The sequence below is a fragment of the Schistocerca nitens genome, chromosome 1 (assembly GCF_023898315.1).
Source record: "Schistocerca nitens isolate TAMUIC-IGC-003100 chromosome 1, iqSchNite1.1, whole genome shotgun sequence".
NCBI lineage: Eukaryota > Metazoa > Arthropoda > Insecta > Orthoptera > Acrididae > Schistocerca > Schistocerca nitens.
The window spans coordinates 255,580,585-255,593,246 of record NC_064614.1 but is presented as its reverse complement, the minus strand read 5'-3'; the positions used below and the strand labels follow the sequence as shown (position 1 = coordinate 255,593,246).

General features: G+C 45.9%; 1 protein-coding gene across 1 annotated transcript in view; it reads right to left on the bottom strand.

The window, feature by feature from the left end:
• Nucleotides 1-356: 356 nt before the first annotated feature.
• Nucleotides 357-12,662, bottom strand: part of LOC126241582 (parathyroid hormone/parathyroid hormone-related peptide receptor-like) — a gene marked incomplete at its 3' end in the record, with an annotated part of 617,417 nt that continues 605,111 nt past the window's right edge. The window contains exons 14-15 of the mRNA XM_049948022.1: nucleotides 406-518; nucleotides 357-363 (exon numbers count right to left, since the gene is read on the bottom strand). Of these exons, the coding sequence (XP_049803979.1) occupies nucleotides 357-363; nucleotides 406-518 (120 nt within the window). The remainder of the gene's footprint in view (nucleotides 364-405; nucleotides 519-12,662) is intronic.

Here is a 12,662-nt window from a genome sequence, read left to right as displayed (position 1 = left end):
ATTCGTATGCATTTCGTGTCAGCGTGGTGAACGTGATTTGGCCGTCGAAATGAAGACAAATGGTATGCAAATTTTAGGAAGAGAACAAGGTAAAATTGAAATAGACGGTATAGTTAAGACACGAATTGAGGAGAACGTACAGCACGGCTGTAGCCGCCAGCGGCGTGTGGGAGGCAGGGACTGGGGGCGTCTCCGAGGAGGCCGTGCAGGGAGCCGCGCGGCCCCGGGCAGCCGGCGGCGGCGGCGCGCGCCCGGCCGGCATCGCGCTCCTTGCCGCGGCTGGCCGCGCCGTTGTTGTTGGCGGCGAGGCTGAGCGACGTGCAGGAGGTGCGCGAGTAGCACGAGGTGCGGTGGTGCGCCGCCGACAGCCGGCCGCCGCCCAGCACGCCGTTCATCGCGCCGCCGCCTCTGCCGCCGCCGGCCCTGCCGCGCCGCCTCGACCACCACGAGCACGACTTGCTCAGCTCCGTCCCCACCTCCGCGTTCAGGAAGCAGTAGAGCAGTGCTACGAAGAAACCCTGAAAAGTGGAGCAGAGCTGTAGTCATCACTTAACCCTCCTATCAGCACCGAGGTCAGTATCACCCTATAAGCGCATCGGCAATGTGCAGGGTAATCAGAAACAATGATAATTACATCGACACCCTAGTTGCAAGCAGGCACTGATATACTGGGTGATCAAAAAGTCAGTATAAATTTGAAAACTGTATAAATGACGGAATAATGTATATAGAGAGCTACAAATTGACACACATGCTTGGAATGACATGGGGTTCTATTAGAACCAAAAAAATACAAAAGTTCAAAAACTGTCCGACAGATGGCGCTTCATCTGATCAGAATAGCAATAATTAGCATAACAAAGTAAGACAAAGGAAAGATGATGTTCTTTACAGGAAATGCTGAATATGTCCACCATCATTCCTCAACATTAGCTGTAGTTGAGAAATAATGTTGTGAACAGCACTCTAAAGCATGTCTGGAGTTATGGTGAGGCATTGGCGTCGGATGTTGTCTTTCAGCATCCCTAGAGGTGTCGGTCGATCACGATACACTTGCGACTTCAGGTAACCCCAAACCCAATAATCGCACGGACTGATGTCTGAGGACCTGGGAGGCCAAGCATGACGAAAGTGGCGGCTGAGCACATGATCATCACCAAACGAAGCGCGCAAGAGATCTTTCACGCGTCTAGCAATACATTGTTTTTCTTTTTGGTTCTAATAAAACCCCATTTCATTCCAGGCATGTGTGTCAATTTTTACCTCTCTATCTACATTATTCCGAGATTTATTTAGTTTTCAAATTTATACTGACTTTTTGATCACCCGGTACAACATTAGCAACATGTTGACAATGTGTGCCCCGACCGGGACTCGAACCCGGGATATCCTACCTACTTAGCTAATGCTCTATCCATCTGAGTCACCGAAGGCACAGAAGATAGTGCGCCTGCAGGGACTTCTCCCTTGCACGTTCCCCGTCGTATCTGTTCTTTCGGGAACAAAAAATGGTTCAAATCCCTCTGAGCACTATGGGACTTACCATCTGAGGTCATCAGTCCCCTAGAACTTAGAACTACTTAAACCTAACTAACCTAAAGACATCATACACATTCAACCTGCGCTTGATATCGAGAAGCACGGTGAAAATGATATAATATTATGGCGAAAATAGGTGTGTTCTTGTAATCCCAGAGTCTGGAGATGGGTGTAGAAAAGCAAGCAAGCAGGCAGGTCCGGACCAGAAACAGTAGCACGTTTCTACCGAGGGGAAACGAGTCTGTCTTTGCAAATAAGTTCTGAGAGTGACTTCGATTGAGTGAGGACTTTCTGATGTAAAAGAGGTGATTTTGTATGGCAGAGGATAGGAATTCAGGGTGCACTCCGCTCGTGTGAGGCAAACTGAGGAGCTACTTGATTGAGAAGTAGCGGCTCCGGTCTCGGAAACTGACATATGGCCGGGCTGAGCGGTGTGCTGACCACATGCCCCTCCATATCCGCATATAGTGACGCCTGTGGGCTGAGGATGTCACAGAAGCCAATCAGTACCTTTGGGCCTTCATGGCCTTTGTGGGAGGAGTTTTTAGTATTTTTTGTTTAGAGGATGGGAATTGTATGTTTACTACATCGACACGATACATGTTGATATATTACTGAGTTGGAGATAGGTTTCACTCACTAATATGCAAGCTCCTGGCACGAGTGGGAGGACAGTGTAAATGAGCAGGTGTCTTTAGTATTTGCCGGTATGTACGGCACTTTGCGGGGTTTAGTTGTCAGTGCAATATGGCGAACAGTGTAAAATAGTTTATTGCGGCTGAATGTCACGTCTGTACAAAGAAATAAAAGGTAGACAGTGCTTTCCTAGGACTGGCGAGCATCGTGACATATAACCTGTGTGAGTGTAGGCATATGATAAATGTTTCGGGTGCTGTACAGATATAAAAGATAATTGCACTGTTTGTGCAAAATGTGTATATATTGTATAGTAAAGTTACTATGGTTTATGTTATGGCATTACTAGAGAGGATGACTATCACGAGGGACGTATAGATTCAGCACATCGATAACAGTGAGCCGGCCGCGGTGGTCTAGCGGTTCTGGCGCTGCCGTCCGGAACCGCGGGACTGCTGCGGTCGCAGGTTCGAATCCTGCCTCGGGCATGGGTGTGTGTGATGTCCTTAGGTTAGTTAGGTTTAAGTAGTTCTAAGTTCTAGGGGACTTATGACCTAAGATGTTGAGTCCCATAGTGCTCAGAGCCATTTGAACCATTTGATAACAGTGAGAAATTTTTTTATGTGGAAAATTATATGCACTATAGATACTGAAGCAGAGTCGTCAAGAGGAGACATTAGCTGTACATTTATGAGTGTCAGACTATAGCATGAATAGTAATATTTAATTGTACTTACACTGGTAAATATGTTCCTGGCTCCCAATATTCTTGTGAGTCTAGCATGTATTTTATGATCTGTAGATCGTGCAGTACCAGACTGAAGCGCCTAGAACCTCTCGGCCACAATGGCCGGCTTTCAGGAACGGATACCACCCTCATATATAGTTAAAATATGGCTACCCTGCCATTGACGTTCTTGTGCGAACGCACACGTTATGCCCCAACTCGTGTGGGTCTTGGTAGATTAATCCGCAACGAGTAATGAGTATGATGGGTTAACATCTATTAGGCGCACTACGAATGTAGTGGTGTAGACATGCTGGGAATGTGGGTCTCACGGGAAACGCGCAAAAGGTAAGTCCCTGCAGGCGCACTATCCTCTGTGCCCTCGGTGGCTCAGATGGATATAGTGTCTGCCATGTAAGCAGGACATCCCGGGTTCGAGTCGCGGTCGGGGCACACATTTTGAGCAAGTCCCCAATGATCTATATCAACGCCTGCTTGCTGCTTTGGTGTCGATTTAATTATCATTTCATTCTGGAGCAACTGCACGGTCATCAATGTTATCCGTTCTTTCTGGAACAGATACTACCTTCATATACAATCATAAACGGTATGGAACGCTTGGGAGTCGTAGGGGAGTTTGTGCTAAGAAATAATCGTTTAAAAGAAGCATTCTATACAATGCGCTGCTTTCAGATTAACTAGCATTGGAGTTAGGCTATCAGGCAGCTGATCACGCAAATTCAAGCGGGCATACAGTTCAGACATGTTCTTCATGTGCTTTTCTCATAACGAACAATGATACAAAAATTTTACATGGGACGGTAGTAAGGATCGAACCAGAGCCAAACGCTGAGACGTCTCATACGCTGTGAGAAAAACCTCACAGTAATTGTATCTAGCGTGCTGCTAAAATTTTCGCATGCAGGTGAAATAGCACCCCAGACCATCACTCTGGTTGACAGGCCGTATGCTGGGTGAAAGTCAACCGCTTGAGGGGCGTCTTCAGACACATCTTCGATGGTCATCGGGGCTCAGTCCAAAGTAGGACTGTCACTGGAGATGATTCTACCCCAGTTAATGAGATTCCAGGCCTCTATGACCAGCAAAGACGTGTCTGGTGACAACCCAGGGATGGGTAGGTTACTAACCTGTCACCTGCCATACGACTGTACAACCAGGAGTGGTAGTCTGGGGTGACATTTCTTTTCACAGCAGCACCCCTTTGACTTTCATCCGCGGCACCCTGCAAACGTTACGTCGGTGATATTCTACGTCCAGTTTTGTAACCCTTCTTGGCAAAAAATCCTTGGCTTACATTTTCGGCAAGATAGCCTGATACTGGCCTACACACGGTGAGAGTTTCTGCCACTTGTCTTCTTGCTTGCCGAACCCTACCTAGGCCAGCAAGGTTGCTGGACCTCTGCCCAGTTGAGAATGCCTGAAGGACTCTGGCAGCGCCCTGCCACTAGCTCGGGATTTTGACAACGGGCCAATTGGACAGAATGTGACACAACATCGCTCAGGGGGTATCCAATAACTCCGTCAATCAATGCCATGCAGAACAACTGCTCGCATAAGGGCCGAAATGGACTAACTAGTTACTGCCTGCGCCATTTGTGAAGCTCTTTCTGTTGAATAAATCAACCAATTACAGCACATTAAAAGATTCTCCAGCAGCAGTAGTTTTATACATTATGGCGCGGTACCACACCCGGAACAGTTTTATGTCGACATTAAAATTTAGTCACCGTTTTTGCACTTAATTTAAAGGTTTGCTTCTTGACTACAACATTTATAAAAATAGAATAATAAATGATACGTTGAAGAGCTGTTATAGGAAACATCTACAACAATGAAAATCTTCCTTCCTACTTCTTGTGATACCCAATGTTAGGGTTTCTTGCATCAGCTGTTGTTCTCATCCTAATACCTCTGGGGCCAAGTGACCTCGTAAGTACACACCTGGAAATGGAAAAAAGAACACATTGACACCGGTGTGTCAGACCCACCATACTTGCTCCGGACACTGCGAGAGGGCTGTAAAAGCAATGATCACACGCACGGCACAGCGGACACACCAGGAACCGCGGTGTTGGCCGTCGAATGGCGCTAGCTGCGCAGCATTTGTGCACCGCCGCCGTCAGTGTCAGCCAGTTTGCCGTGGCATACGGAGCTCCATCGCAGTCTTCAACACTGGTAGCATGCCGCGACAGCGTGGACGTGAACCGTATGTGCAGTTGACGGACTTTGAGCGAGGGCGTATAGTGGGCATGCGGGAGGCCGGGTGGACGTACCGCCGAATTGCTCAACACGTGGGGCGTGAGGTCTCCACAGTACATCGATGTTGTCGCCAGTGGTCGGCGGAAGGTGCACGTGCCCGTCGACCTGGGACCGGATCGCAGCGACGCACGGATGCACGCCAAGACCGTAGGATCCTACGCAGTGCCGTAGGGGACCGCACCGCCACTTCCCAGCAAATTAGGGACACTGTTGCTCCTGGGGTATCGGCGAGGACCATTCGCAACCGTCTCCATGAAGCTGGGCTACGGTCCCGCACACCGTTAGGCCGTCTTCCGCTCACGCCCCAACATCGTGCAGCCCGCCTCCAGTGGTGTCGCGACAGGCGTGAATGGAGGGACGAATGGAGACGTGTCGTCTTCAGCGATGAGAGTCGCTTCTGCCTTGGTGCCAATGATGGTCGTATGCGTGTTTGGCGCCGTGCAAGTGAGCGCCACAATCAGGACTGCATACGACCGAGGCACACAGGGCCAACACCCGGAATCATGGTGTGGGGAGCGATCTCCTACACTGGCCGTACACCACTGGTGATCGTCGAGGGGACACTGAATAGTGCACGGTACATCCAAACCGTCATCGAACCCATCGTTCTACCATTCCTAGACCGGCAAGGGAACTTGCTGTTCCAACAGGACAATGCACGTCCGCATGTATCCCGTGCCACCCAACGTGTTCTAGAAGGTGTAAGTCAACTACCCTGGCCAGCAAGATCTCCGGATCTGTCCCCCATTGAGCATGTTTGGGACTGGATGAAGCGTCGTCTCACGCGGTCTGCACGTCCAGCACGAACGCTGGTCCAACTGAGGCGCCAGGTGGAAATGGCATGGCAAGCCGTTCCACAGGCTACATCCAGCATCTCTACGATCGTCTCCATGGGAGAATAGCAGCCTGCATTGCTGCGAAATGTGGATATACACTGTACTAGGGCCGACATTGTGCATGCTCTGTTGCCTGTGTCTATGTGCCTGTGGTTCTGTCAGTGTGATCATGTGATGTATCTGACCCCAGGAATGTGTCAATAAAGTTTCCCCTTCCTGGGACAATGAATTCACGGTGTTCTTATTTCAATTTCCGGGAGTGTATATTCAAATGGTCCAAATTGCTCTGAGGTCATCAGTCCCCTAGAACCTAGAACTACTTAAACCTAACTAACCTAAGGACAACACACACATCCATGCCCGAGGCAGGATTCGAACCTGCGACCGTAGCAGTCGCGCGGTTCCGGACTGAAGCGCTTAGAACCGCTCGGCCACAACGGCCGGCTCGTAAGTATATTGGAATAATAGATCTTCCCTTTTTGTAGTCCCTTTGAATCACTTTTATCTGGCGATACATTGCTCAGTTTTATGTTTACAATACATTAAAATTTCTGAACGATTACTGCACTGAGTATCACTGGATTCACTAACATCCCAATCTAAATTTTATTTTGTTTATTTAATGTAATACTGTATTTATGAAAATGGAATGATGACTATGACGTCGAACATCTGTAATGCATGTTTTTATGTCACATCAGTAAAATACGGCCAATATATCCCCTGTAATCAACCTGGGGTGTTTATGACCACAGTGGTACTCAGTAAATCCAAAATATTCTGGAAGTAGTAGGGTTAACCTTCATGTGTTATTGCGATACTGTTCTGTTGAGTTTGTAACACTACATGTCAGGACGCTCTCGTGTACGCCTGTGCTAGCCTCCAGACAAACAAATAAAATACTAATAATAAAAAATCATACAATCTCATTACAGGTTCAGGACCCTATGGTGCTGAATAATGCACCATTGTATTTCATTTTACGTATGACTTTTAATTTCTTTTAATTTTAAATTGTGGTTATACCTGTTGATACCAGTTATGAGAGAAGAGTACACCACTATAATTACATGAAATGTATTCGGAGTTGCGAATATGGACAATCATCAGCTGTAGGTATAATTGATGACGACAGTGCAGATATATGGTGGACAGTTTTTCACGGTTATCGCAAGCCATCGCCTTCTCATTGGGCTATCCAAGCACGCTGTACGACGAGAACTAAACTTCGTTCTGTCTTCACCGATATGTCTGCAGCTTGTACATGTACATCCATTATATATTCTCCAGCACAAGAGATCATTTTAATTGAATGTCGCTTATCCGGTTGCAGTATCCGTGTTGTTCAGACATACGGTGCACTGTTCCTTCACAAACACGTCCGAAAGAGTATTGCATCGTACATCTGAACAAGACAGGTACTGCAATTCGTTTCATTCTTTTTTTAATTATTGGAAAACTGAAGAACCGAAATCTGGAAACAGATTTCGGCTGCGGATATTTTCAGAGAAACTGTTAGTTTTCTCACAATTGTGGTAGCCTTTAAAAACTTCTTAAGACCTAAGCAGTTCCTTCTTCTTCCACAAAAAATGGTTCTAATGGCTCTGAGCACTATGCGACTTAACTTCTGAGGTCATCAGTCGCCTAGAATGTAGAACTAATTAAACCTAACTAACTTAAGAACATCACACACATCCATGCCCGAGGCAGGATTCAAACCCGCGACCGTGGCGGTCGCTCGGTTCCAGACTATAGCGCCTAGAACCGCACGGCCACTCCGACCGGCCTTCTTCCACACGCAGGTGTGAGAAGGTACTACAGAACAGTCTTCCGACGACTAGCACTGAGCCACAATGTGGAATACACTATATGATCAGTGTGTTGCCAGTAGAGACGCAGTAACTGCGGATTCGGTTGCTCTGGGGAGCTAAGTGATCTCGAACTAGGACTACTCATTGGATGTTTTATGTGTAACACATCCATCAGGGACATTTCAACCATTCTGAAGATGCCCAAGTCGACTGTCGCTAATGTGATTGTGAAATGGAAATGTAAAGGAACGACCAAAGCTAAGTCAAGGCCAGCAAGATCTCATGTACTGACGGAGAGGGATGGTCGAGAATTACTGAGGATGATTGTAAAAAAACACATAAAACCTGCGTAAAGAGTCACACCTGAGTTCCCAGGCGCTACGAGCAGCCCAACTAGCCCACTCACTGTGCATGGGGGTAAAAGAGAACGGTCAACCAGCACCTCGTGAGTCACTTATTTCTGTAGTAAGTTTTAAGCGACACTTGAGGGATGTCAAGAGTGATGCCACTGGACAGTGGATGACTGGAGACGTGTAATTTGTAATGATAAATCACGCTATACCCTGTGGAAAGCCGGTGGAAGGGTTTGGGTTTGGCGAATGCCTGCAGAACTTTACCTGTCATTATGTGCATTGTTTACAGTAAAGTGCAAAGGAGGTGGTGTTACAGTGTGAATGCGGTTTTCGTACTCCATGTGTGGTCCCCTTACTGCGATTCATAAAATGCTGAATAAGGAAATACATGAACACATTTCACAGCATTCTGTTCGGAAACTGTAAAAGCGTGACAATGCACCTTGCCATAAAGCAGCACTTGTGAAAAAATGGTTTGTTGACAATAGTATTCCTGAAATGGACTGCCCTGCTCAGACACCCGACATGAAGCAATGCAACACCTTTGGGCCAAGTCAGAACATCGACATCGCCCTGGACCACAACATCCACCAGTACCTCCTCTGGGTTTGGCTCATGTGGAATAATGGGCTGTCATTTCTCCAGAGGCATTCAGGGCACCATTGACAGTGTAACTTGCTAGTTTGAAGCATTCATAAACATGAAGGGTGGACATACTTCAATAATAAGTGACCTGATACTTTTGATGGCTCTGAGCACTATGGGACTCAACTGCTGTGGTCATAAGTCCCCTAGAACTTATAACTACTTAAACCTAACTAACCTAAGGACAGCACACAACACCCAGCCATCACGAGGCAGAGAAAATCCCTGACCCCGCCGGGAATCGAACCCGGGAACCCGGGCGTGAGAAGCGAGAACGCTACCGCACGACCACGAGATGCGGGCTATACTTTTGATCAGATAGCCTATAGCGGCAAGAAAACCTGGTCAGTTCCCTACTTCACGGGAAGTAGACTTTCGCCCTTACACCTCCACATAACTTGGCAACGGCTGGGGTCCTTAGCTCACTACGGGTAAAGAGCCAAGGTTCATAAAAGCTCGGACCGCCATCGTTCCTGTGCTATTCACCTTCGATGCATAGCAACAGTTTCAGCTTTGTCTCCCTCGTGGACACGTCATACTGTAGGCACTGGCTGCTTTGGCTGTACTAACAATTTAACTGGAACAGAAATCGATGGTGCCACTCGCGTCCGCACGCCGCTTCTATCGCACGGTTTGTGAGACTATCTCGCCGCGGTACGGCCACAGAATGACAGCGCCAACCAAGCTGTAAGATTCCACCCCGACCACCTCCACATCACTTCTCTCACTTCTGTTCCCTCTTCTATTTCCTCAATCCTAATACTATTCAAGATCCTCTGGAAACAATAACCTTTCCGGCGTCTTAAATGATCGGATGTGGAATAGACAATATTTATTGTAATGAGTGGTCTAAGAGCAGCGTCTTTGACTAGTGATATGAGTCCTGGGTCTGAACCCAGCCTCTGCTTATACTCTGAATACTAAACTGTCAGTAATGGCTTCCGAGTAATTCCTGCATAAAAAGTCACCTTCGATCTGCGAATGGTAGTGTCAAAGAAAGAGAAGGAGCAGGTAGAGGTTCAGGGCACTCTCTTGCCCTTGAGAAGGGAAACTTCCCCTAAAACGCGGAAATATCAGCAATGAAAAAGCGGTGTGAAGATAATGGAAATCACTGCATTAAAGACACATAAAGTGCATTTGCAGGGGACTGCCAAGGAGCAAGTGAGCATGAGGAAAAGGCGGAAGAACTAGCGACGAGGTAACATTCTACAATTCCGAGATTCGAATGTGCTAATTTTGAACGTAATATGAAAGCTTGAAAATCTGAAATGAGAAATCCACAGGATCAATCTAGATATAGTGGGGTGAGTGAAGTAAAATGCATAGAGACCTAGATTTTCTGGGCAGACGAAAATAGAGTAATATCAACAGCATCAGAAAAGGGTTTAACATGTGAAGATTCGTTATGAATAGAAAAGTAGGGCAGAGAATGAACTACTGTGAACCGTACAGTAACAGTTTTGTTCTCATTAGATTCCACTGCAAACCAAAGCTGACAACGATAGTTCAGGTATAAATTCCAGCGTCGCAGGCAGAAGGTAAAGAGATAAAGTACACGAAGATATTAAACTTGTAATTCAAAGTGCAAATGGAGATGAAAATTTAATTATCACAGAGGACTGTAACTGTATGGGAAGGAACAGGAAGAAAGAAGGATTACGGAAGAATATGGGCTTGGTGGTAGGAATGAGAGAGGAGAAAAATTAATCGAGTTCTGTAAAAAATTTATGTTGATAATAGTGAATACCCTATTCAAGAATCGCAAGAGGATGAGGTACAATTAGGAAAGACGCGGAGACACGGGAAGGTTCCAGCTGGACGACATTGTTATCAGACAGAGATTCGGTAATATTATATTGGAAAGAAACGCGTATGCAAGTGCAGATGCAGACACAGATCACACTTCAGTAATTTTGAAGAGTAGACTGAAGTTAACAGAATTGTTCAGAAGAATTAGCGAGAAAGGAAGTGGGATACAGAAGAACTGAGAAATGATGAGGCGTGTTTAAAGTTGGCCGAAGATGTGAACACTACGATTAGGAATACCTGAGTAGCAGTCCAGTCGAAGAGCAGTGGTCATCTCTAAAAAGGGCAACCACAGATGGAGAATAGACGAACACAGGAACAAGAAAGATAGCTGCGAAGAAACCGCGGCGTAGGGTATCCACTATTAGAGTCCCAATAAAAAGGAGACGTTCATGACTTGAGATCAAACAGGGCTCCAGAGACAGATATCATTCCACTTTCCATTGGGGAAGTGGTAACCGAACAAGTATTCAAGTTGATGTGCAGAGACTATTGATGTACCAACAGACTTTCAGAAAAATATCATTCACACAATTCTGAAGATATCAAGGGGGAGATAAGTATGAGAACCATCGCACAGTCAGCGTGGCAGTTCATGTATCGAAGCTGCTGACAAGGATAATATACAGATGAGTGAGAAACAAAACTGAACATTTGTTACCCAACAATCAGTTTGGCTTCAGAAAGGTAAACACGCCAGAGAGGCATCTGTAAATTTGCCCTTGTTAATGGAAGCAAGACAAGAAAAATTATTCATTGGACGTTCTGTTCTAGAAAAGCGATCGACATTGTAAAATGGTACAAGATGTTCGGAATTGTGAGGAAAGTAGGAGTAAGCTGGGAAAGACGGCAGTATAGAACATGTAAAAGAACCAAGAGGAAAAAAGGAGATTGGAAGACGAAGAACGAAGTGGTCGGATTAAATATGTGATAAGACACGAACGCATTCTTTCGCCCGTACCTATCATCCTATACATACATCTAAGAAGCTACGACGGAAGTAAAACAAAAGTTAAAGAGTAAGATTAAATGCTGGGTAAAAGGAAATCAGTGATAAGCTCCAGTGATAACATTACTATAATCATTGAAGGTGAAGAGCTGTTGAAAGGAATGACCAATCTAATTAGTGTCGAATACTGATTGAGAATAAACCGAACGAATGCGAAAGTAAAGACAAATAGCAGAAATGAGGAAATAGATGAGCTTAACAGCAGACTTTGTGATCACGAAGCAGACGAATGTAAGGAATTCTGCTACTTAGGCAGAAAAATAACCCAAGACGTACAAAGTAAGAACATAAAAAGCCGACTGAAACAGGCAAAAGAAGGCATTCCTCGCAAGGGCCAGTGAATCATGGACTTTGGGAAAGCCTGTATAAAAGAGAATCAAAGTGTTTGGATTTGGTGCTACAGAAGAACGATGAAAATCACCTGGACTTATAAGATAATTAATAAGAGGGCTCTCCTCAAAATTGGTGAAGAAAAGAACATAATTATGGAATACTCTCACATGAAGAAGAGGCAGGTGATAAGACATGTGGTGTGACATGAGGGATTACTAAGCTCTATGGTAATAGATGGAGCTGTAGACGGTGAAAACTATAGGGAAAGACAGAGATTGGACTACAACCAGCAATAACTGAAGACGGAGAGTGCAGGTGCTAGTTGCAGGTGCTAGTCAGAAACGAAGAGGTTGGCGCAGAAAAGGAATTCGTGGCTTGTCGTATCGAACAAGCCAGAAGAAGCCTAATGGCCCCAAAATAAAAACGTAAGGAATTAGAATCCAGGCAGCCTGTTGATTTACACTGTCTCCACAAAATGGGGCAAGTTGTTTTCTTATTAGCAGAGATCCATGTCAACAGGTATCGAGTGGGACGAACGCAAGTTCTATCTTTCCGTGAATTGAAGATAGCTTGTAATGACTCGATCTACAAACAATCAAGTGCTTCGGAGCAAAGACATCATAATCTAATCAAGTTTTGTCTGATATACCGTAAGAGATGTAGTGTCGGCAGACTTGCCAACACTAC